At 34.2% G+C, this 26,566-nt stretch overlaps 1 protein-coding gene across 1 annotated transcript in view; it reads right to left on the bottom strand.

Annotated features, from left to right (window-relative positions):
- Nucleotides 1-1,322: 1,322 nt before the first annotated feature.
- LOC148943687 (ankyrin repeat and BTB/POZ domain-containing protein 1-like) overlaps nucleotides 1,323-26,566 on the bottom strand; it is a 42,779-nt gene continuing 17,535 nt past the window's right edge. Inside the window, exons 5-8 of the mRNA XM_089100908.1 lie at nucleotides 21,538-21,758; nucleotides 13,028-13,192; nucleotides 9,173-9,373; nucleotides 1,323-2,423 (exon numbers count right to left, since the gene is read on the bottom strand). Of these exons, the coding sequence (XP_088957034.1) occupies nucleotides 2,211-2,423; nucleotides 9,173-9,373; nucleotides 13,028-13,192; nucleotides 21,538-21,758 (800 nt within the window). The 3' untranslated portion in view covers nucleotides 1,323-2,210. The remainder of the gene's footprint in view (nucleotides 2,424-9,172; nucleotides 9,374-13,027; nucleotides 13,193-21,537; nucleotides 21,759-26,566) is intronic.

The following is a 26,566-nucleotide window of genomic DNA, read 5'->3' on the forward strand; positions in this document are numbered from 1 at the left end:
AGATGTTTAATTAGCATCGTTATAAATATAGAGCAGAGTTAAAAAGAATAAGATTCTAAAGTTACAAAAACCGAGTTAATATCCATATAAGACGCTATCAAATCAATAGGGCGATGACAAATCCTATAGGTCACCTCAATTGGACATTTGCCTAGAGGATGAGAAAAAAAAAATTCACAATTGTTGAAAATGATACGTTGTTGGAAGAGATTTTGGTTTGAGATCGTCCTTTTTGGCCATCACTCTAGGGTAAAATAAAACTGATTGTTCCCGATAGAGTGGGGAGAAGACATAAAGAAGGATTTAAAGGGAATTGAAACTTCTTGAGAGGGGTGGAGTGAAGTTTCGAAGACATTGGAGGGGGAGAAAATGCAATTCTGTGTTGGCTTCAGGCAGATTGATGTTATAATGAATTGTGGTAGTTGGAATAGGTAGGTGAGGCTCTCTACTCGTTGAATATGTCTTATAAAATTGTTGAGATATATTACCATTGTTATTTTCATTATCTAATCCAAATGCGTTACAAACTAACATACCATATATCCCTGTTGGTACTAACCTGAGCTTTAAAATATTCTAATAAAAATACCATACTTCCACCTGGAATCTTATCTATTTGTTCCTGCAACTGTTTGTGGAATTCAAATCGGTCAAAACTGTTAACATCAGTCTGTTTTTTATGACCCCCTGTGGCGCCAATTCACAAAAATGCTGGCGGGGGGAGGTAGTTTTTTTTCAAAAGCAGGGGTGGGGAGACAATTTTGTTAGTTTTGTAAATTCTTTTCCCGATGAAAATACCAAAAAGGGCCTTTTCAATGAAAATATAAAAAAAATCTCATAAATCTAGACGGGAGGGGGGGGGGGGATATATGAAGGTGATGAACTCTTAGTCATGAAGTGTACAACTAAAATTGTATTATTAACACCTTCCTAACCTAAACAGAACTTCAAGGCTTCCTTATTCATCATGAGTAGCCTACCAATGGCTGCCTATACAGCAGATTTTTTCTACTTAAGTAAATATTCTGGAGCACCCCTTCAGCGTTCCCTAGTCCAAGGAGATTATTTTTGAAACTCCTAGGAGTCAATCAAGTCAAAATGTCAACATATTAGTTGTCTTTCAATGTCATGACGTTCGATTCAGCGCATCAGCAGCGCATCAGCGCAAGCCAGCGCAATCAATGAAAATAGCGCATCAGCGCAAGCCAGGGACTACGGTCACCTTTTAAATCCTACAAATAGCGCTTAAGCTGCTGTTTGACTTGATAGAAGGGCACCCCACGACTTTTAGCTGTATGACTTTGGGCAAGCCTGGACCTATCCTAGGTACTATATACTTTTCTGCACCAAATGTTTTTTTCCTATCAACGAGCTGTTCTACATGAACAATCCCCGGCAATTACCTCAAATTCTTTCTAACAAGATTTTTAATAAAACATAAAGTAATACAATAAATTAAAATTTATAATAACTTGTAAAGGCAAAAACAAAACGGTATAATTGCGACTAAAAAAAGAAGCATTACCAATTCTAATACTTCCATGACTATGTAACTTAAAACCTATATAAAAAGGACGAGCTAAAGTCAAAAGAAATACTTGGTACTTTCGTCAAAACTAAATTTTATATGAAAATTAAATCGAAGTCTCTCCAATAAATAAATTAGCGCCGCCATAGCCATAATCAAACTGAAGATGAGTTGCTTTTTGTTATAATAATATTTTTGGTAGTTTTTTTTTTTTTTAATGACAATAATTATATATAGATATGGTAGCCGTGTTTATAAAAAAAAGTTTAATATATATTTTAATATTTAAACTTTATTACCTACACCTGTAAAGAATGATTCTAAGAAGATGATATCTTTGTTTTCAGGCAAATATTAAAAAAAAAATGTATCAATATTATCTAACACCAACTTTTTTCATTCTTCTGTCTACCTCCCTTTCTACTCTCTACTCTATCAACTCTCGCTTTAATTAAAAATTATAAGAACCGTTAACAATAGCAACACAGCCATGAAAAAAATAAAAAATAAATGTTACAATCTAAAACGAAAAGAGTACTGCTAAAATAGAAATAACACAACAGCAACAATATTGCTAAGACAGAAACAATGCTTCGAATAATAAATGAAAGCTGGCAATTAGAATAAAATTAAGAAATTAGAAAACAATGTTCATAAAATTAGGAAAAGACCAGAACCGATCTTAAGCATCGAGGCCCATATCTTCTAACATATATTCGATAAGACGAAGATTTTCATTGGCCTTATCAATGACCTCATATCTCAGACTTTCTAAAGATCCAGTAATATGATAGCGTATATCGTCCAAAACTTCAATAGTATCGGTTTCTTGCCGATCTTTCAAAGCTTTAGCATCCTCTACAATCAATGAGCGAAAATCTTCATTGTTCACCATCTACAAAAAAATAATTATAGATAGCAGCTGCATAGCTATGTATTTTAAGACCATAGATAAAAGACCACTAATTCTTGATTTAGCTGTCGTTTTCAAGAAGAATCCTAAATGACTATATAATTGAGCTAAGAATTCCGATTGAGATGTAAATTTATTACTTTTCCTCTCCAAGAAAAAAAAAACTAAAAAAATTGGGAAACTAAAACATAATTTGGGCTATATATTTATCCATTAGGGAGTGGGGGTTTGGGGGGTTAAGTAGAGCAGTTTCAATTTGGGAATGATATGCATGAGTATTAAAGAATATTTTAAGATAGCTTCCAGGACTTTACAGAGTTTCTTTCCGGGGAGTGACGTTACTAAACTGATACGCCAACTGAAATTGAATTTAATTAGACTGAATGCTTTTGAGATAAATTTGGTAATTTTTATGACGACTGGCAGTAATATAATTGAATTACATTGCATGGTAGTAGCCTAGTATTGTTTCAAATTTTAGAGGAGAACGAATTATGATTCTTCTTAAAGATTAACGTAAATTTCAAAGGAATTCTACAATTTGTCAAGTATCTTAAAAATATACTAGATAACACAAGGAAATATTCACAACATGCTACGTCTACATGAAAAAAAAAAAAAACAGTTGGTCGTAATAAATTAATATGGGTTTCTTATTTTTATCTATACTTATTATTAACATTAAATATGACTCAATAGCAATGATTTCGCACAGTAAATAAGCGTAAGGACCATTAAGAAAATGCATGCTGCCTATTGTTCATCATAAAGGACAATATATTTGTTTAGTTTCCAGATGTCGGTAAAATTACATTAAGAACCTCGTAACGGTTCAGATTTCTCTGAGTAGTAGACGCAAATGATTCAAGCAAAGGGTGAATTGCATCTATCAGACTTTTTTTTTTTTTTTTTAGAAAACCTGCATTGAAGTGACTTTATCTAGAGCGCATCAAGCACAACAGTAAAAAATTGGAGCAAGAAAAAATAGGAATAAAAATATAACGCACTTGTCATATAGAATGAAACAATGAAACAATACATAATATCGTCCGCCGAAATATAGATGGACCACGGGTAAATATATATATATATATATATATATATATATATATATATATATATATATATATATATATATATATATATATATATATATATATATATATATATATATATATATATATATATATATATATATATATATATATATAAATATATATATATTTATATATATATATATATATATATATATATATATATATATATATATATATATATATTATATATATATTTATATATATATATATATATATATATATATATATATATATATATATATATATATATATATATATATATATATATATATATATATATATATATATATATATATATATATATATATATATATATATATATATATATATATATATATATATATATATATATATATATATATATATATATATATATATATATATATATATATATATATATATATATATATATATATATATATATATATATATATATATATATATATATATATATATATATATATATATATATATATATATATATTTATATATATATATATATATATATATATATATATATATATATATATATATATATATATATATATATATATATATATTATATATATATATATTTTTGTTACTCATAACCAGGAGAAAAATAATACCAATTATTTCTGAATTTTCCTATTTTGTTAAGTATTTTATCATTAAAACATGAGGGACTAAAAATTGGACAACCAAATTCGGGCATACAGGAGGCTATCCGGCTTTTACATTCAGAAACAGAAAAAATAAGAGAGGCCGAGTTCTGCAAAATTTTAAGGTTAAACTTGGCCGTTAGCCAAGAGTCACATGAAATTTTTAAGTTTGGCCTATCGCTAGCTCAGATATTTATTTTAAAAATCCACTATCATAAGCCCCGAAGGGCAGAATTCAAATTTCAGAATAAAAAATATCAAAGAAGGCCAAAACGAAAAAGAATCAGAATGAATAATTATTCGTCTGTCAATGATTAAACTGGAAATCTGCTTTGGCACAATCTAGGAAAGAATCAACTTTTTAAAACTAAATAAATAACTAGTAAATAATAATTAAATAAATAATATATCTATTTAGTTTCCAGATGTTGACAAAAATACATTATGAACCTCAAGAAGATTCAGGTTTCTCGTGTGTAGCAGACGCATATGATTCCAATGAAGAGTAGCGATTTTGTGGGTATTTCGTTAAACTTAAAATCATGACCATGTTTTCAAATTTAAACATTTCGCGTGGTAATCGGGGAACAAAAGTTGAAAATCTAACAAAATAGCAATCTGAGACCATGCTGATTACGAATATCTCAGGAATATAAGCGCCAAAGGTGCGCTTGGTGGTTTTTTGCAACTAAGTTCGTTGATTTTTCTATTTCACTCAGACTAAATCCAGCTTTCTACTAGAAAATTGTAGTTGTCTCTTTTATACCAAGCCAAAACATTAGGCGATCGGAAATTTACCACACCAGAAAAAATAATCCTGCTCCAAGCACAACAGCTTCAATATGCTTCAAGCTGCTTTTCCAAGATTTTGCTTTTTACAATTTTATTAAAATACGATTGGTCGAATATACATAATTTAAATATGTTTAGCAATGTATTTTAAGTTATTATTTAGTCAAACTAGTCGTCACTTTCAGAGAGATCGCATGACCAAGCACAAGCACAAAGCAAGTCACACTTGCGGATTCCAGCACAGGAACACTTTCCATTACACACATTTCTACACTTGCAATGAACTGCAATACGGCTTATAGAAATCGGCCACTGCGACAATGAATTTGTCAGAGGAATAACCTCAAAAGCGTCACTGTATACCCATCCGAAATTTAAGGGGTCTAAAACTATTGGTTCAGACTCCATAGCCTGTAAAACGATTCCCCACTGATATACAACTCTAAGGATGTGATATTTAAAGCTGTTTTCAGTGGGCGGAAGAATTTTTTAACGATTTTTTCCTATGGAATAAATGCACTCACAAGTCATTCTAGGAGTTAAAGTCAGTAGAATTCTTTCCATAAGCTGCGATTGTTACTTTTCTTGCCACCTCCGTCACTTCCTCAATACAATTTGATATATTGACGAGGTCAATCTTGACTTTTCTCGTCAGTTTCGGCATGTCACTAACAAGATCAAATTTCAAAACTGCTTTCACAAATGTCTTCTTCCCCACAGAATATGCAAAGCTCGTCGTGTCAGTGCCACTAAGGCAGTGTAGAAGTCCAATGCTGTCAATAATGTCCCATGGAAGAGAAATAGCTAGCTCGTGCACAGGGAAAATTCTGTCAGGAAATTGGAGGAATAGCTCTTTCTTTTTGTTCTCTTTCGTAGCTAACAGCGTAGAGGAGTGTTGCAAATGTTCACCAGAATATCTGCATCATTGGCCCGAACAATGACAGAAGAACTTCCATTCCTAAAGCTGGAAGCAACATGGACTGCTACACGCATGTCTGCTTCTTCATGTGTGCTTGCAAGCTCAAGACTAAGAGGAGGCAAAGGTTCCAGAGATCCTTTTCTAGGCAATATCCCAACATGTCGACGATCAGGAAACCTCCAGCAAGTATAATATCAAAGTTCTTACTTTTACTTCCAAGATTGCACCAAAACTCACAAACAAAAGCCATCAAGTTAGCTTTGCAGAAAGAACTTCTAGGATTTGATTGCCAGGAATCACCGAGTTTGATGTTGTCACTATATGTGGTACTGACCTTCAAACTCTGCTCGCCCCTTTGTCTATGGCAGCCACTACTGTCCTTTAAGCACACTGGTGAGCCGGTTGGGTCCTTGATTCCATAAATTCCATCATACCGGTCAGAAACCGCATGCAGTTGGCATAGATTTTCTGGGAGCTGACTAAGAACCTTGCAAGTCAACCTTCTTAAAAAATCAGACAATGTCTCATCCCTTGACGGAGTCATAGTCCTTAAGAGCGGCATTAACAGCGGAAAAGGGATATTAGCCTATGTTGTGAAGGTATATAAAGAGGAGAAACGTTACTGTTTTGAGGCACAAAGTATGCAGGAAAAAACTGGGACAAATGCAGCAAGCAAAATCCTAAGAGAAATTTGGGGGTGGGGAGGCCAGTGACCATATTAAACATTACAAAGTGCCTTTTTTTTTGCATTTTTCTTCTGTTATACCCTTATTTTAGTGAATAAGATGACTACTAAACAAAAAAAAAAAAACAGAAAAGAAAACAAAACAAAAAAGAGAGAGAGATAAAATGGTAAAGGTGCAGATTAGGGACCTCTGCAGTAAAGCGTGCAGATTTACTGCCCAATAGAACCGGAATATACACTAAAAAATGAGTTTTGTTCTAACATCTCTGCAACCTTACATAAATTGACTGAATAATTGGTGTAAGGTACCCAATTGGGTATAAGTTTACAACCACTCCAGGCCATAATGAGACATGTTAAGAAAACAATTCTTACTTCTTAGTATGTATAATAATCCTAGTTAACATATTTTCCAGGGGGAACACCTTTATCCCCACTATTTTTATAAGAAAATTGCAAAAAATAAACAAATTTGACTGCATTTATCTGTTTAGTAAATAGTCTATATATGAAAATTAAACATTATCACTGCCATCCAAGACTTAGAGAATAGGCAAAATAGTGAAAAATGTCATTGAAAAACATGAAAAACAAGGAAAATAGCGAGGATAAACGTGCTCCCCCAAGAAAATATGACAACTAGGATAATTTTACATATTATTAAGTAAGAATTGTTTTCCTAACATGTCTTCTTACGACCTGGTCTGGTTGTAAGAAATATAGCCCCAATTGACTGAGTAATATACACTAAGAAATAAGTTGCTTTTATCAGGGGTCCACCTTTATCAACAAAATATCACTTAAAACAGCAATACATAATATCACTTACTGCAAATTAGTGATAGCTCAACTTATTAATGACTCAAACAAATAATTTATGGCTTTGAATTTAGTGCTATGATCAATGGCACACAACACAGATTTATAACAATTTATTTTATACTCTATACTATTCAGCCAGACATCCACCACATGGCTAATATGGGAGTAAAGTTCATTTGCCATGCAAATGGATTTTATATTTATATTGAAGATATATTTACACATTTGGGGGGCGGGGGTATATATTCTGTGAATATATGGCTCTAAGAAATTCAAGAATTTCTTAGAAAAACTGGAAAAACAAGCAAAGGAGTCAAGATAAAGGCTCTCCCCCTGCAAAATATGTTAACTATGATTATTTTACATATTAGGAAGAAAAAATTGTTTTCTTGATATGTTTCCTTTTCTCCAGCTGGACTCCTATGCTTGAAATACTGGTTGGCCGGTTGGCAAATTTAAAGATTTGTATATACATACACTGTCAAATTAGCTAAGGTTAGTACACAAAAATAAATACGCACCGCACACGCCGGGCGCTAATAATTCACCAATGATCCTCCACTCCTGGAAGCATGACTGCCAACTTTAATTTACATTCGCTTGATGTGTGTGAATTGTTTATTATGTACTGTGCAAAATTATTGAAATTAACTGAGCAGTGTCTTTTCCAAATAGCAACCTTCATCATTACTGCTTGAAGAAAAATGTACTTTTGAAGACTTTTTTACCATTTGTTGTTCGGTATCCATTGTAAAATTATTTCTCGATAAGTTTCCGGATAGCTTAAGGAAACGTTTATGCCTCTATTTTTCAAAAATTTTGCAAAAGAGGGTCTCCCAAACCCCCCGATCCCCCAAAGCACATCCCATACTTCCAGACCTCCGGGATGTGGATCCCTTTCGCCCCCCAAAGAAAATTCTGAAGCTACGCCCATATCTTTCACTGATTTATCGAAACCATAGAAGAACAGAAAATAAGACACCACAAATTGCACAGAAAACTTCAACCTTAATTAAAGAAATGACTAATGAATTACCCAAAATCTCTACTATCTTTTAAATGCACATAATTACCATACTAGCTAAAAAACAAATGAGCAAAGGCATCTCTTCCGTTAGTATTGTCCCCCCCCCCTTCCCTCTCAACCCAATATGCCAATCTAGTCGGTAAAAACAGAAGAAAAAATGGGTGTTAGCCAGATAATTTAGTGGTTTTCAGCATAGAAAAAAAGTCAATAAAACAGACAAGCAACATTGAAATTTCCATTGGCTCTCGCAACTATTCCTGCTAGTAACGCTTCTACCAACGGGGAAACCCCCATTCCATATGTTTTAAGAATATTTTTAAAGAAACTTCTGCACATGTTTAATAGAAAAATCTTGCCGTGCTATTATTATAACCAGCCACTTGATTATTATTAAACTTACCGTGTAATTAGATTGGGTAAGGCTGAGCAGCCATCAAGAAAATTCCTCGAAAAAATTATTCTGCTAGTGATATCTCCACTAATAAGGACCCTCCCTCCTCTTCATAAACTAAGAATAGTTTATAAGTTTTATGGACGGGTTTAAAGGGACAAAGGGTGCTTAGTTTACTGGGGTATTAAAAAACTTACCCAGCATTTAGTAAAACTGATAAGCCATTTAGAAAAATCCATCACACTTCCGGTGGTTTCGGATCTACTAAACAGATTACCTATGACGCCCCCCCTCCCATCCACAACAAGAGCGTTTTAAAAAAACGTATTCATATGTTTACTATAACAAAAAACTCACCGTAGTTAGATTCTTTGCAAGAAACTCCGTGCACTGATTCTCTAATCGGGGCAGTTGAAAAATCCTAGCCGTTCGAATCAAAGGCACAACACATTCATCGTTTAACACTGTTGCCAAAAAATTTCCACAGAGCTTCTTCAAACCAGATAAGAGATAGATATCTGCTGCACAAAGGACGTCATACACAATCTCCTCTGTGAACTACCAAAACAGAATAAAGGTTATTGTATCAAAGCATGCCTAGGGCTAGGTTCTAGCCATAGGCATGCCCCAAAAGATATTTTTCTAAATCTAGGGGAAGCAATTTTTCAATGAAAATACCGCAAAAGTATTTTACAAATCTAGCATGGGAAGTGGGGGTTATTTTTTTTTCTAATGAGAATACCATACAAGATATTCTTCAAGATCTAGAAGGAACAAAAATTTTGCTCTACATGTTGAAAAAAATGTATCATCAAAAAAAGTATTAAAACACCGTCAAAAAGAGTATATTTATGTCTTATATTTTGAATTTTCATGAAACATTCTTCATATTCATTTGGCGGTGGTAGGGGCCGAGTATTTACTCTGTAATCTCTCTTCTTTTAAAAATTCATATTTAAAGCTAAGTGTAAAAAAATGTTCAAAGGTCTAACAGCTTTTTTCGTTTGGCATATATTGAAGGTAAAATTAAAAATTATTTCATTTTATTTCATTATTTCATTAAGTTATTTTAAAGAACATTTCACAATTCAAAGATTGATATATCAGCGCTTCCATTATCCCCGGGTTTCCCTGAAAATAATTGGGTTCTCTAAAATCTCCCCGAAAATTAACATTCATAAATTCACGGACGTTAGCAAAATTCATATTGTTTATCTTCGTTACCGTTAATTTTCGGCGAGATTTCTGAAAGCCGAATTTTGTTTTGAGGAAATTTAGTGATAGACAAAAAACTTTCAGGGACAGTCGAATAATTGTGATATAAATGCTGCATTGAGTTGTTAGACAACTTTTTGAAAGTTTTTAATAAAAGTTTTTAAATAAAAATAAATTAAACGAAATAAAATGATAAAGTAAATCAACTAAAATTTCCCGCAAAATCCTTGAAATAAGATTGGATTTTCCAAAATCTCTCCGAAAACTAATGTTCATAAGTTTATGAACATTAACATGAAAAAAACATTATCAATCATTGTTACCGCTAATTTTTGGGGAGATTTCGGGAAAGCTAATTTTCTTTGGAAGAAATATAGTTATAGAAACAAAATTTCAGGTATAATAGAATAGTTACGACTTGCGATATATATGCTACAGCCATCTGTTATTATTATTAATTGTACATGAATCTTGCAAGCAAGCAAAAAAAAAAAAAAAAAAAACGAACAAAAAACTGATAACTGCACGAACCCACATTTTAAAACAAAATAAAAACTTTCAAAATAAAACTTACAAAATATAATTTTTAATTAAAGTTTTCAAATCAAAATAAACAAAAAAAAAGATAAAATAAATTAAAAAGAAAAAGTTAAGTTATTTAAAATTTCCCAGAAAATCCCCAAAATCTTCTCGAAAATTAAACGTTCGTAAATTCACGAACGTTAACATAAAATATACGCATGGCACGTTCACAATAAACACAAGACATAAACACACACAAAAATAAATAGATGACACGTCCAAGTGCAACATAAAAAGGTTGAAAACTTCCTTTGGGTAACGGTAGACAGAAGATAAACGATTATAGAGTATCCAATGAAGGCTCAATATGAAATATTGCGTAACGGAAAACTCTAGATAGAACTTTTCCTTCTAGATAGAAGATAGTAATTTATTTGCAGGTTTCTGCAACATCTTTAAGTTTTTAACAGCAGGAAGCATTATAATATTTACCGAATTAGTTTCCTCATATTAGTTTTCACGATTCGATTTGGAAACGCTGGTATAGATAAACCTAAGATGGGTCCAGGTGGTAAAACATTTTCATTTTGACGTCCTTAGTACATTAGCATGAAATACATATTGTCAATTGTCGTTACCGTGAATCTTGGGAATATTCTGAAAAATCTGGGGATAGTGGATTCCCAAAATATTCCTGGAAATTCAAGAACGTATACACAAAATATATATTGTCAATCGTCATTACCGTTAGTTTTCGGGAAGATTTTGTTTTCTTCCAGGGAGATTTTGAGAAACCCAGTTTTCTTTCTGGGAAATTTAGTGACAGCTAAATATAACTACTATAGTGATTTGTTAGTATTAGTAGTATACGAATCTTGAAATAAAAACAACAACAGCTGCACAAATGCGTATATTAAAATAAAACAAAAACCTTTAAGACTAACAATTCAAGTTTAAAAATTAAAATAAATTAAAAATAAATAAATAAAATAGATGTTGAAATAAATTACGGGAATATTTTGAATAAATAAATGAAATAAATTACGATTTCCAAGATAATCCCAAGAAAAAATTGGGGTTTCCAAAATTTGTCCAAAAATTAACTTTCATACACACGAACGTTAACATAAAATACTTTGACATAATATTTATCAATATAAAATATGTGTAATTAGTTAATATCGATATTATAAACTGGCATAATTTATCAATATGGATATTGATAAAATATAATGATATTTCGGCACATCAATTACCTTCAAATTTTTCGAACTTAACCCGAAGATTCCCAAAATAAACTAAAATTGAGTTCTCCAAAATCCCAAGGAAAATTAACGCTCGTATATTCACGAACGTTAGAATGAAATTTGTATTGCCAATTTTCGTTGCCGTTATTTTTTGGGAAAATTTCGGGAAACCTAATTTTATTTTGAGTAAGTTTACTGATAGCCGAAAAATTTTCAGGAACAATAGAATAATTGTAGTATATATGCTACTGTGAGTTTTTAGCAGCGTTAGCAGCTGTATATAAACCTTGCAAGCACAAAAAAAAATCACGATAAATGCACAAACGTGCATTTTAAAATAAAAAACTCTTATTAAATGTTTAAATTAAAATAAAATAAACAGATAAATAAAATAAAATAAATTAAATACTGAATTAAATTAATCTAGTTTCCGAAAAAATCCCCAAAATAAAATTGGGTTTTCTAAAATCTCCCCAAAATTAACGTTCGTAAATTCACAAACGTTAACATGGAATAAGTAGTGTCAAACTTTATTACCATTGATGTTTGGGGAAAATTCGGGAAGCCCAATTTTATTTCGTGGATTTTCTGGGATATCCCGAAACATTTGTGGATAATGGATTCCCGCAAAATTCGGCAGAACTCACGAACGTTAACACAAAACACATATTGTCAATCGTCACTACCGTTAAGTTTTGGGGACATTTCGGGGAACCTAATTTTCTTTTTATTCAATATAAAATTCCCTTTATATTAAATTTCCTAATAATCGTGATATATATGCTACACTGAGTTGTTAGTGTTAGTAGTAGTACACGAACGAGGTAGTACACGAACGAGGAGAAACAAAATCGAATCACAATAGCTGCACAAACACGCATTTTTAGATAAAATAAAAAACAAAAAATAAACTAGCAATTTTACGTGGTCCAAATAGTGTTTTAAAATAGACTAGATCTTAAAAGCAAACCACAGTGATTCCTCAGTGATTCGACTAGTGATCCAACAGAATTTTCACTAATACTTGAGATGTTAAAAACAATTTTAAAACAAGCCACTTTGATTTCACTAGTGATTTAACACAGTAAGATACAACAGTGATTCTACTAGCATTTACAATAAATTAGATGCTAAACAGAAGCCACTGTGATTCCACTAGAGACCCGGCAGTGATTCCACCAGTATTTAAAATAAACTAGATCATAAAATAATCCAATAAACTACTCACCTGAACTGAGTTTTCGTAGATATAATGCACAATACAAGCAAAAACTTTTGCCTCAATATCATGTAAGTTAATGTACATAATCCCTTGGGAGTAGTCTTTTAGTGATTCATTGAAGTGATCGGATAGAAGTGCCCGAAAGTATTCGCTCCTTCCACTGAAAAACACCTAAAGAAAAATAATTATAAATAATTACATTACTCCTTTTGGATCATACACTTAAAAACAAAACTACAACAGTTCCATTGTACCATTTTCTGTTTTAAAAGATGAAAAATTATATGATTAAAATAAAAAACAAAACTAAAAAAACTACGTTTTAAAATTTATTCATACATTCGATATGAGTTTTCCACGCGGAGGGAATTTCCACGGAAAGGTCGATTTTCCGATTCACCATAGGGGTAATTCTATGAAGAAACTTTCTGGAGAAACCCTCTAGGGGAGTAGGAATACAGAACTAAAAATAGGGGTATTTTCATGTTGTTATTGGCGATGCAAGCACGCAAAATTTAAGATGCGCAAAATGTTGATAAGAAAATTTGTAGATGTTAGCTCAGAGAGGAAATAGTTTTCTGTTGTACGGCTTTACTGACTGTGACCAACTATTTAAATAGCAGAAACAGAGTTTTAAACAGGATTATTGCTTTTATTGTTAATGAATCTAAGGGAGCTATTTAATGATTGTTTTCTTCAGGCCGAGGCTTTGCCCGATCTCAATTCAAGTTGAAGCTTTTTCGAAGAATGACAACACTACTTTCGCCTACTCTTCTATTCTATTTTACAATAGTTATCTTAGAATATGGGATTATAGAGGCATCATTTTTTTGCCCTTTTTTTGTAGTATCTCTATATATAAATAGATTATATAAATATCTACTTCTTTTTTTCTATTTCTTCTATTTTTTTCTATTTCATTATTTTTTCTAATTTCTTCTTTTTTAATTCTTCGCTTTTCTTTTAACTTTTATTCAGCGGTCAAAACGTGATCTGACAAAATCTTAAAGGCGATTGTAAAGTTAAGTACGGTGACAAACGATTGTGTACATTACTAAGAGGCCGTTTTCACGAGGACTTGAGTTGAACTCGAGTTCAACTTCCACGTGGATTTATGTTTTCGCGCTGGATTTGCGTGCTGGATGTATGTTTTTGCGTAAATCCTCATCGAATCCATCTAAAGTTGAACTCGAAGTTGAGCTCAAATCCATCGTTTGTTCAACTCTGTGTTAATAGCAGAGTAGAATGTCAATATGCATAGAATTCTAAGTTGAAAATCCTTCTGTGAGTTGAACAAAAGATGGATTTTATCTTTTTTTGTTTTCACAAGGATTTTAGTTGAACTTAAGTTCAACCTGAGTCCTTGTGAAAACAGCCTCTATCTTTCGTTGTTTTCACGAGGATTTTAGTTGAACTCGAGTTCAACCCGAGTCCTCGTGAAAACAGCCTCTATCTTTCGTTGTTTTCACGAAGAATTTGGTTGAACTCGAGTTCAACCCGAGTCCTCGTGAAAACAGCCTCTATCTTTCGTTGTTTTCACGAGGATTTTAGTTGAACTCGAGTTCAACCCGAGTCCTCGTCAAAACAGCCTCTATCTTTCGTCGTTTTCACGAGGATTTTAGTTGAACTCGAGTTCAACTCGAGTCCTCGTGAAAACAGCCTCTAAGAGTCTAAGAGCACCAGTTGTGACGTCGCATTTGCTGTTCCAGGGGCAAGGGTCTTCAATTTTGCATATGGTCCAATTTACATTCGAACGTTTCCAGAAAATGGGAACATACTGCAATTGAACTAATAAACCCGGCACTACAAAATGGAAGCTATGAAAAGAGCAATATTTGGTATTTCAGATAAGATGTATGTTCTGAGTAATGGGATAACGATCATCGTTCTTGATCATCCACATTTAAAACTATTTGAAGATGAAAAGGATGAATCAATCAAAATTTCAATTCTTGGCTTTTAATAAAACAATTCTGTCCACATATTTTTCGTCTGTTTTTATTTTTCTTATTTAGATTTCATTATATATTTAAATTGGCAGTTCAAACAATAGTATGTAACACATTGAAATTATATCTTCCATGCCTCTCGAAAATCCTTAAAAAACTTTCCACCGCAATAATTAGCTCCCTAGAGGAGGTATCCAAGATACCTGGGAGTCGTGATGCATCCCCACAAAAAAAAATGTTCCTCAAGTTCTCCAAATTTTGGCAATTACTCAGAAAATGGTCCGGGTCATCCTCATACTCCCCACAAAGGAGGCAAGCACACCCACCTCCCGGGCCCCCTTCATCATAAGAATCCCAATGTACCATCCGCAATGTCTCACAATTTTCTCGCATCTGCAACCAGCGCTTCGGTGCCCCTATCCCCCCCCCCCCGCGGTAAGTTCAGCCTCTCCATACAATACTTTAATCTGCTTATAAAATCTTAGTGTATATGACTTCTCAACACCAGTAAGCCAAACCTGAATCTCCTAGTCCTTGAAGGTCAGAATCAAACAACCTGAAGAAATTATTAGGTTTAAAGTGGGAACCCCGGCCCTCATTCCATGCCCAAGAAAAGGTATCATTATCCAGCAGGGCTTTAACCTGTTTTGGCAATGTTGCCTTTTTAGAAGATTTCATTATCTCATTGTAAGCCACCTCCACTAAACATTTATAGGGCAAGTGCAGTGTCTGTAACCAAAATTTGATCATCTATATTATCCCCTTGTGACACGAAAAGGGTAAACCAGGTCAGCTTTAAGAACCAAACTACTAAAACAATTTTGGAAGCCTACTACTTTTTTAAAACATACAAACTGCAGAGATTCCAAGTTTCTCACCACAGTAGCCCCCCACAGCTCCCAACGATAATGGGCAACTGGTACAAATCTGAACACTCAATATCGTGAATTTTTCCCTCTTGAGTCAGAACAGGAAAGTCGACAACGGAAACTAAGTATACACATCTTATTTTAATCAAGAATTTTAAACAAGAAGTTAATACACAATAATGCATTAAAAAATGACTTAAATTAGGTCATCAAAAAGTAAATAAAGGTGAAGTTACTGGGAAAAAAAAAATTGAAAATGGCAAAATTACTTGATCAAAAATTAAAAATGTCGAAATTGCTAGAATAAAACTGAAAATAAAAGATCTAGAGCCGAACTGACCAGTCATGATATATAAAAAAAAAAACTGAATATAAAGACAACAAACGGGTCTATGGCCAGTAAAGGAAGACGAATAGAAACCAAAAAATCAAACAAATATTTCGCCCGTCTACAACAAGGCGTCTTCAGCGCAGAAAAAAACAACAACTGGAGATTAAAACTTTAGAATATAACTAAAAAATATATATGAAACTAAAATAGACTATTATAAAATATATAATACACGATTACTCACATTTACAATTGGCAGCTATCTTCATGAAACAACAAAAGTAACTGACAAAGAGTAACCAAAGAGTGATTGTACATTATATATTTTATGTTAGTCTATTTTAGTTTCATATATATTGTTTAATTATATTTTATAGTTTTAGTTTCTAGTTTGTTTGTGACGGGCGAAACATTGATTAGATTTTTTTGTTTCTCTTCGTTTTCATTTACTGTCCATAGACCCGTTTGTTGTCTTTATTTTCATTTCTTTCTTTTTTTTTACTGAAAATGGCGAAACTACCTGAAAACAATTGCAGGAGTCCAGCAAAAACGGTTCATTACATAAGTTAGCTTCTCCTAGAAGCATAGGAACATTGAAGCTATCATGCTGATTTTGGCACTTTCTACTTTTGAAAGACATACAGGCATTGCGTCAGCGATACCTGCTCCATGCCCTGTTTCTATTTGGATTGGAGGAAAGTCCTAAAACATTCTTGTGCCTGATTCTTGTGCATAGCAGAAAATATTGACAGAACAATTTGACTGTATCATGATGTATTGTATCCCAGTGATTTCGGTTTCAGTTCTCTTCAATATTAAATAGGATTAACGCAAAGAACCCATCATTTTCAAATAGACTATCTAAAGTCAAACCTGTGCTTCACCTTCAATGTATCTTCAGAAGATCCATTAGCTACAATTTTTTGAGATTCTTCAGGATATCTTCTGCTCTTTAATTATAGAGTCCAATAAAATATTAAATCTTGGTAGACTTTTCAACGTCTCAATCACGTTAGTCGTACAGCTTACTGTTTCACAGTACAATTTACTGTTTAAAATTTTGCTGTTTCAAGGTAAAATTTATTTGTGAGTTAAAGCATACTCTGAACTGTTGACATTTATTCAGGATTAGCTTTTAGCAAAAGGCCATGCTCTGGAGGGCAGAGTGTCTTTGATCGTGGATAAATGTAGCCTTAAAGTAAAAAAAGGGGGGGGGGGGGGGTCAACGCAGAATATTTCGCGAGTCAAAAAATTTGTCTCTAAATTTCGGTTTTTCCTCGTTAAAAAGAATGGATTCTCTGCAATCATCATTCGTAAAGGAGAGTCAATTTGGGTTTTTTTATAAGAAGCATTGGTTGTTTAGAATGAGGCTTTTTCCATCTTTGTACTCTGGTCAGCCAGTCGACTACCCAAAACAAACCGTAGAAAAGTTTTCTGGAAAACATCTAGCAAATCCTCCTTTGTCTTTCGGAGCGCATGTGTTTCAGACCCATACTTGACCACTGTCTACGCTGTAGTTTCAAATATTCTAATCTTAGTTGGCAACCTTAACTTCCTATTCTTCAAAACTTTTTCAACTGTTAAAAATACTCTGACCTTAGCTATTCTACTTTTAACACCTTCACAGACCCTATTTTCTTTATTAATTAATTTAAAAACTTGTTCCACAAAATAAGTTTTTCAAAGAAAATTAAAGAACTCCATTAAACAAAAAATTAGCAAAACTAAAATCAAATAATCAACCAAGCTTAAAACTATCATAAATCAGAATCTATAAATAAATGAAACCCAAAACGAACAAAAATTGCAATAATAAACCGAGTCAAACTCAAAACGAGCAGAAATTAACGTAAGTTTGGCGCAAAACCCCTATGCCTTCCCAAGGCCAGAACAAAATTTGCACTTTGCTGAAAAAAAATATAAACGTTCTTACTTTTATAAGTTTAATAAATCAAATAATATTAACATTTTGATTATTAAATATCAGTATATGTATATTAAACTGACAATGCACATTCATTTTTATTTTTTCAGTAAAGTGCAAGTTTTGTTCTGGCTTTGGGATGGCTTAGGGTTTTGCGCCCAACTTATGTTAATTTCTGCCTCTTTTGAGTTTGACTCAGTTAATTATTGTAATTACTGTTCTGTTTTGGGTTTAATTTATTTATCGATGCTGATTTGTTGTAGTTTCACGCTTGGTTTATTTTTTTAGTCAAGTTTTGATAATTTTTGTTTAATGGAGTTCTTTATTTTTCTTTGAAAAACTTATTTTCTGGAAAAAGTTTTTTAAATTAATTTCTGTTCGTTTTATATTGACATAGTCTTTTCAGGGAAAAAGAAAATAATACTTTAAATTTTTTCGTTTTTTAAGACTTTATAGTTTGGCCTGCAAAATTTTGATTGGATGTGCTTTGGAAAACGGTGGACGTGAGAGGGGCGTTAGTCGCTATCCAATCACTTTAAACTATTAAAAAAGGCACTAGCCTTTTCAATTTCTACTTCAATGAGCCCTTTTGAATTTTCTACGACAACGCTTTCAATAAAAACTTTATATGACCCAGGGCATAACTTACAACCCTTGCCCTGAGGGCTGTGGGGGGAAGGGTTGTCATCCTTAAAGACCCAATTTCCAAAGCTTTCAACTACGTTGAGTAAAATGGCTATCTAAAAATTTGAATTGGATGTGTTTGGGGAAAAGGTGGGCATGAGAGGGGGGTTAGCTGTCCTCAAATCACTTTCGACTATTAAAAAGGGTACTATCCCTATGAATTTCAAATCGAATGAGCCCTTTTTTAAGTTTCTACGACAAAGATTTCAATAAAAACCTTAGATGCTTCCAGGGATAATCCTTGCCCTGAGGGTTTTGGGGGAGTGTCTTCCTTAAAAATACATTTTCTATCTGGAAATCAACTACGTTGAACAAAATGGCTGTCTCAAAATTTTTATTGGATGTGTTTGGAGAAAGGCGTGAGAGGGGGGTTAGTTGTCCACCAATAACTTTTGAATATTAGAAAAGGTACTACCCTTTTAAATTTCAAATCGAATGAGCCCTTTTTCAAGTTTCTAAGACAAATATTTCAATATAAACCTTAAATGCCTCCAGGGCATAACTTAAATCCTTGCCCTGAGGGTTGTGGGGGACTGTCCTCCTCAAAAATATATTTTCTATCTGGAAATCAACTACCCTGAACAAAATGGCTATCTCAAAATTTTGAATGAATATGTTTGGGGGAATGATGGGCGTGGGGGGGGGGGTAGTTGCCCTCCAATCACTTTCGACTTTTAGAAGGGCACTAGCCCTTTGAATTTCCAATCGAATGAGCTTTTTTAGAAGTTTCTACGACAACGCCTTCTTTAAAAACCGTATATACCCCCAGGGCATAACTTAAAACCCTTGCCCTGGGGGCTGTGGGAGAGTGACCCCCTCAAAAACATATTTTCTATCTGGAAATCCACTACGCTGAACGAAATAGCTATCTCAAAATTTTGATCGAATGTGTTTGGGGAAATGATGGGCGTGCGGAGGGGGGCTAGTTGCCCTCCAATCACTTTCGACTATTAAAAAGGGGACTAGCCCTTTGAATTTCCAATCGAAAGAACCTTTTTTGAAGTTTCTACGACAACACCTTCTTTAAAAACCGTATATCCCCCCAGGGCATAAATTATAATCCTTGCCCTGAGGGTTGTGGGGGTGTGTCCTCATCAAAAACTTATTATCTATCTGTAAATCAAGTACTCTGAACAAACTGGCTATCTCAAAATTTTGATTGGATGTATTTGGGGGAATGATGGGCGTGGGGGGGGGGACTAGTTGCTCTAAATCACTTTCGAATATTAAAAAGGGTACTAGCCCTTTGAATTTTCAATCGAATGAGCCTGTTTTGAAGTTTCTACAACAACGCCTTCTATAAAAACCTTATATGCCCCCAGGGCATAACTTAAAACCCTTGCCCTGAGGGTTGTGGGGGAGTGTCCTCCTCAAAAACATCTATCTGGAAAACAACTATGCTAAGAAAATTAGCTGTCTAACTAAGTCTTCGTATCGTATTTTGGAGAGTTAGTAACGTGGGAGGGGGGGGGCTAGTTGTTCAACATTCAATCCTGGCAAAAACGACGTAACCTGGCCAATCTAATTTCTAACTGAATGGGTCTCTTTTAGACTTTCCGAAATAAATTCTTCGATACGACTAGCCTAGAGCGTGAGGAAAAAAACAAAAACAGATGGTTCCCCGCTCGTTCATTACTTAGGCAGCGCTGGTGCGTTGCCTTTGATAAGACTACTTAGGTAAGTGAAGCTGATATCGATCTTCCCGTTAGCTAACATCACCTCTCCGCCACCACTTATTACCAGCCCTCGCAACTTAGTCTTCTTGACATTAATTATCAAACCTGACAGCAATAAGTATATATAAAATTTTAAACCGGACAGCAATAAGTCCCTGAAACTTACAGTATGAATGGAGGCTTTGTGCAATCCTTGGCTAATCTTGGTCGCAACATGGTTTCTGACATTTGGCAATGCTCTTCTATCCACAAGAGTCAAAATCCTTCACAAGCTTTATCGAGCCTATTACCTCCGAGACATTCTATATTCATTCTACAAACAATATGTTAGTACAGCGAGGCAACTCATAATGGTAACTTAGCTAGGAAGAGGTTTCCCCTACCCCCCCCCAAAAAAAAAAGTATAACTCTGAAAAATTATCCGTTAATCAGAATCCAGTGCATATGCAGTGTTGTTTACTAGTGCAGAATGTGGCACCAATCCTTAAGGTCACAGCTCTGTTTGCAGTCACGGTTTCCGTTAGGCCAACAAGTGAAAGGCCCAACCTGACGCCACCACAAGGCCCCGCAAGCAGGATTTCCCTTTCGGAGGTAGGGAAGGAGGATGTAGCTTATGACGGAGTAGAGACCCAAAACTATCTCACACCAACAGATCAGCTTCAATCTTTTATGCCCAACCAGGGAATTCGTCAAGGACTCGTCAGGACTTTCGTATTCTCATTCAAGTGTTTGTTATAGTGGCAAACCTTGTTTCGCTTCCACCCCTTCACGGATTTGACAGTTTATCAAAATTTGAAAAATAGACGGGAAAAAAGATGAACAACCGAGGGTCATAGAAAGTCCCCACATAGACTACTGGAATGAGCAGAAAAATTATGCTCAACCACTGAATATCTCCAAAATTTTTACTTTTTACGAAAAGTCATTTCCTTCCCATTTTTGAAAAACAAATTTCCCTAAAAAAAAACATAAACGGAAATTTAAACAATGCAATCCCCTTCCCAAATTAAGTAAAAGCCCCACAGTTTCACTCGATTTTCCCCTACAAGCAAAAAAAAAAAATAAAATAAAGAAGAAACTCACTCTGTGGCACATAAAGCGATGACCTTGAACAAAGAAGCAAACGTCTACAAAAGTTGAAGGCACAGATGGCATTAGCGGCAGTTCAGAGCCAACAATCCAATCACTAAGTTCTGAGGGCAGAGCTTGCTCAGCCAAAACACCTAAATCTTGCTGCAGTTCTGAAGAGAGTGCTGGCTTCTCAACAAGTACTGTTGTAACTTTTGTACCAGGTTTTGTACATGCTGTAAGTAAGATTGAAAAATCTAGTTAAGGAAATCTGGGAGAGTGAAAAATCTAGATTTCAAAACTCTGTAGACAGACTACCTATAATTCGAATAATGTACAGTTTTGAAAATAGAATTGAAGGAGAATCTAAATATATATTTGATTTGACTGATTAGACGAAAATAAAAACGGAAAAAGCCGGTTAAAGTATTTGTTCCCTTTATCAATTTCCCATGTAAAATTTCTGAAGGCTTAGTTATCTGCGTACTTTACCACAAGAAGAAGATGGAGATCCCATTTATTAGCGAAGATTATACTCTTGAGTATTTTTATTTTAATTCTTTTTCATTTTTAAAAAAAAGTTATTGCAAAAACACCTAAAATGTAATCGAAAAATAGGGTCTCGCTAGGAGTCTTGCATATCTTCATTCTCTATCGAAGTAAAACAAATTATAGACCATTGTATTCGCCACTTTCTGATCTAGATGATCATAAGGTAAGGACTATAATCTTATTCATAGTTTTCTTATAAAAGCAGGATGACTTCTGGAGAAAACAGAAAAACCAGGTTTCTTAAAGGCCGTTAAATATCTTGTTTTTCGTCAAGCGGCCCCAAGGAAGTGGGTAGCATTGGGTGGTGACATTCAAGTTTCTTTCAAGATACGGATTATGCAGTATTACTCTGCAGCTTAATACTGAACTAATGTCGAACAAACGAACGGAGTGAATTTTGTAAACGAAAGTTTAGATGATAATACGCAACAAGAAACTAAAAGAGAATGATAGGAGGCGAAAGTTGTGACAGTTCTGAAGTTTATTGCGGGGGGAGGGTTGCAGGGAGGGGTATTTTTCGGGAAGGAGGAACTTTTTTTAGGGGGAGGGGGAACTTTCCAAATGTCTTTTTATTTAATCGTTAATAATCGTTAATAATACGCGGAGGGATTTTTTATGGTGGGTGTTAATAAGGGGGGAACAAATGTAAGGTGGTAAGGGGGATTTTTCGGTAAGTATTTTCCAAATAATTTTAAATTAAAAAAAGGACCGTTGCTAATACGCAGGGAGAATTATCCGGGGGAAGCGAGGAAGGGGTCATAGCAACCCGCGACGGGTAAGCAGTTTGATAGTTGCTTTCGTTCACATTATTCACATTTTGCGGATATTAACCATTCAACAGCCCCCGACAGGTAAGTTAATAATCATAACCTAATTTTTTAAATACTTATAAACTTAAAATTACGATCGTTTTTTTCGCAGGAGATATTTCGGGGGAGGCGGGAATTTTTTTTAAACATATTCTTATACATTTAAAAATTCGATCATTACTAATTCGAGAGAGAAATTTTTCAGGGGGGGATTTTCCCTTGAGATGAAGTTTACAGCAGAAGGAATTTTCTGGGTTGGGAAATGCCCACAGGGTGAGTTTTCTGGAAGAGATTTTCAAAATACTGATAATTTAAAAACTAAATCGTTATTACTGTGGGGGGGGAATTCGCCACTGGGGAGGGGGTGGGTCATAGAAATGCAAGATCACAGCAATGAGCGACGGGTAATGAAATTGACGATTGCTTTCGTTCACATTATTCATATTTTCTGGGTATAAATTACCCAGCAATTCCTGACAGGTAAGCTAATAATCCTAACCTAATTGAAAGCTTCAGATGAAAATTGCACTTCGATAAAAAAGAGTTGTTTCTCTTTTTAATAATTAGAAAATATTTATATTATTTACTTGATAAAATATTTATTATATTTTTATTTACTATATTATATTTTATATTTATTATATAATTATATATTTATCATATTATTATATTTATATTTTTATTTATTTATATATTTTATATTTATTTACTTGATAAAATCGTATTTAGTCATATTGCCAGGAAAAACCACTGTAAATATTTCGCAAGACTTTAGCCTTTGTACATTGGGAATATTCAGCTTCCAGATTGAAACAATTACAAGATTTCAGAATTTCACAAAGACACGCTAAAAACCCATCGTTTCATCATAGTCCCGAGCTTCACTCGGTGAAAAGAAAGACTTTTTTAATCCTTTTTAGTCTTTTTTTATCCTTTGCGAGCATTTAGACTTTGGTAGATGAATAAGATATACATTCTTTTCTAGCTTACCTAAATATGTTATTTTCCATTTACAGAATTTAAGGGGGAAAAACAGGTACAAATAATAAAAAAACAGTGAAAAAAAACCCAACAAACTTTAAATCATAGAACCCAATATTTCGACTCCACATCCGGGAGCCTTTATCAACGGGGGAACAAAAGGTAAGTTAAATTAAATTAAACACAATTTATAAAGAAAAAGGCAAAAAAAAAAAAACACACAAAACAACAAAACAAAACAAATAATTTTATTTTGGTTTTGTTCCACTTTTAAATTAATTTATTAGTTTATCAGCATTAAACTAGATTTCAAAGCGAAAACACTTATGTGAATTGTTTGTATCTCAAAAGGATTAAAGTATTAAGTGACTTTTCATTCTGACGCAATCTGGTACTGCTTATATTTTTTGGACTGACTTAATGTAGTAATTAAAGTTGATGAAAGATCAACCTAAAGGTGGATTTTTGGATATATATTCGTGATTTAAGATTATAAAATATAGACATGGAAAACATCATTTGGAATGCGGTGTTAAATTTTCTTTCAAGAGTAATGCTAGCCGGAATAAAACATCAATTGATTATTAATCGCGCTGTGGAGTTTTTTTTCCAGAGATAATATACTGAGTGCGAAAGAATTGATCCTACAAAAATATGGCCTACCGGCCCCTTCTGTAAATCAGTTAAAGATGAAGAAAATGTCCTGGAGATTGTGAAATTCCTTTGCGAAATTAGCTAAAGAAAAGCGTTAACTACCTACATTCGTCATTTTTGAGCCAACCGAGGTCCCTGCATGCGGAGAAGAGATAACTGCATGCGTAACTACCAAAGTAAATGATATGTGCCGTCGTTTTGAAGGCTTAATGGAACGACTGAATAAAGGTGACTTAAATCTTTTTACTCGAACTAGTTTCCCTACCCAACCAAATGCCCCCACAAAACTGTCTTACTCTGTAGTTGTTACAAATCCTCCGCCACTAAAAACCCCATCAGAGCGGAAAGCGTTTATAGAATCTGCGTGTGGCGAATCGCTTGCTGCTTCTAAGGTTGAGCTAAGACGAGGAAGAATTAGATGGCGTTTGGCCAATGCACTGAAGGCTACTGCAGAGAAATTGCTGCTTGCGATTAATAATGAAAACCAGAGTTCCGGTGTAAAAATCAAAACCCCCTCACACAACGGTGTAGTTAAAGGGATTGCCGAGTCTCTAAGTGCTGAGGATTTACAAAGATTAATAGCCGGCTGTGAGAAAGCCGAACAATGTGGGAAATAACGCACCTTCCAGCTGCATTTTTCAAGTAGAGATGCTTTTGATACCGCCCACAAATGACGATTAAAATTGACTTCGAGCGTTTCAAAATACAAGAATTTATTTTTCTCCCGAAACGTTGTTTTAATTGTCATGAAATCGGCCATATGTCGACACAGTGCAAAAATACCAAGAAATGCAGCCGTTGTGCCCAAAATTACGACGGTGCGACGAAAGAAAGCCCATGCCAGAATCCGATCTGCTGTTGGAGTTGTCAAAGCACCAAACACACGTGCTACCATGATAACTGCCCGTTGAACGAGACTTTGAAGCCAAAAAGCCATTCTGCTCGAAATGGTTGAGCCTTATATTAAAAAGAGCGTCTTGTCATGGAACGTAAATGGTAGTCTCAGTGCAAAAATCGCCGTGGTGGAACAACTTTGCCTTACTAAAGAAATCACATGCATACAGGAACATCTTCTCTCTGCTGACAATATGAAACTACTCGATGTAGTGCCATCACATGTACTCCACTTTGTAGCCGCAAAAAGGCCCAGAAAACGGGGCCGCCCCTCAGGTGGACTTTCTACAATAATAGATAGACAAACTAACTCCGAACTGTCTGCAGAATCTGACCATTTCCTTGCAGTTAAAGTGGGTGATACTGTCATTGTTAATATACCTGCCAACAGACTATAGAGACGAAAGTTCTGAAGCGAAGTCTGTTCTAGTATGCAGTAAATTAGATAAATTTCTGTGTAAACTCAGAACCTCGCACCTCTATTGGTCTTTGTCGAGGGATTTTAGTTGTGACCTATTGAAAAATGGTAATTTGCGTGCGACACTGCCTCTAAGCCTGATTACAAAGGAAGTTGCTATCTTACCAAAATCTGCTGATTTAACATATAAACACAGCCCAGGATCAGTGTGTAACCTTGACCATAGGCTTGTTTCCGGGAGCAATTCCAGTCCTGAAGAAACTGTAACTATGCTAAATGATTTTGTAGTATCTGACAATTTGGTGTTGTCTTTCAATATTATGGCCTCAATTGAACAGGGCATGGGTAATCCAAGATTCTAAGTGGTGTACTGTGGTAGAATGGAATAAGATTGTTATACCCCAGTACCAGCATTGTATTGATAATATTCTCGCGAAGATAAAAAAAAATACCATTTGAGCTTCTCCAGAATTCGGTGCCGTCTTCAATTAATGAAAATCGTATTAAGTTAAATATATATGCGTCACTTATTTCACATGCTTTATTACAAGCAGAAAAGCAGTTTGTCCCTCGCATTAAAGTACGAGTCGGATCCCAAGTCAAGGGCTGGTCCCAGAATTCTTTACTTGTTGAGGCTTGTAATAGGGCCAAATTCTGGCTAAATATCTGGATAAATTGCGGCCGCCCCAGAACTCGTGTGGCAGACTATATCTGTTTATCCACCAAACGCCGTTTT

The sequence above is a fragment of the Artemia sp. Qi Xiang Cuo genome, chromosome 15 (genome assembly GCF_049724085.1).
Source record: "Artemia sp. Qi Xiang Cuo chromosome 15, ASM4972408v1, whole genome shotgun sequence".
NCBI classification, from domain to species: Eukaryota; Metazoa; Arthropoda; class Branchiopoda; order Anostraca; family Artemiidae; genus Artemia; species Artemia sp. Qi Xiang Cuo.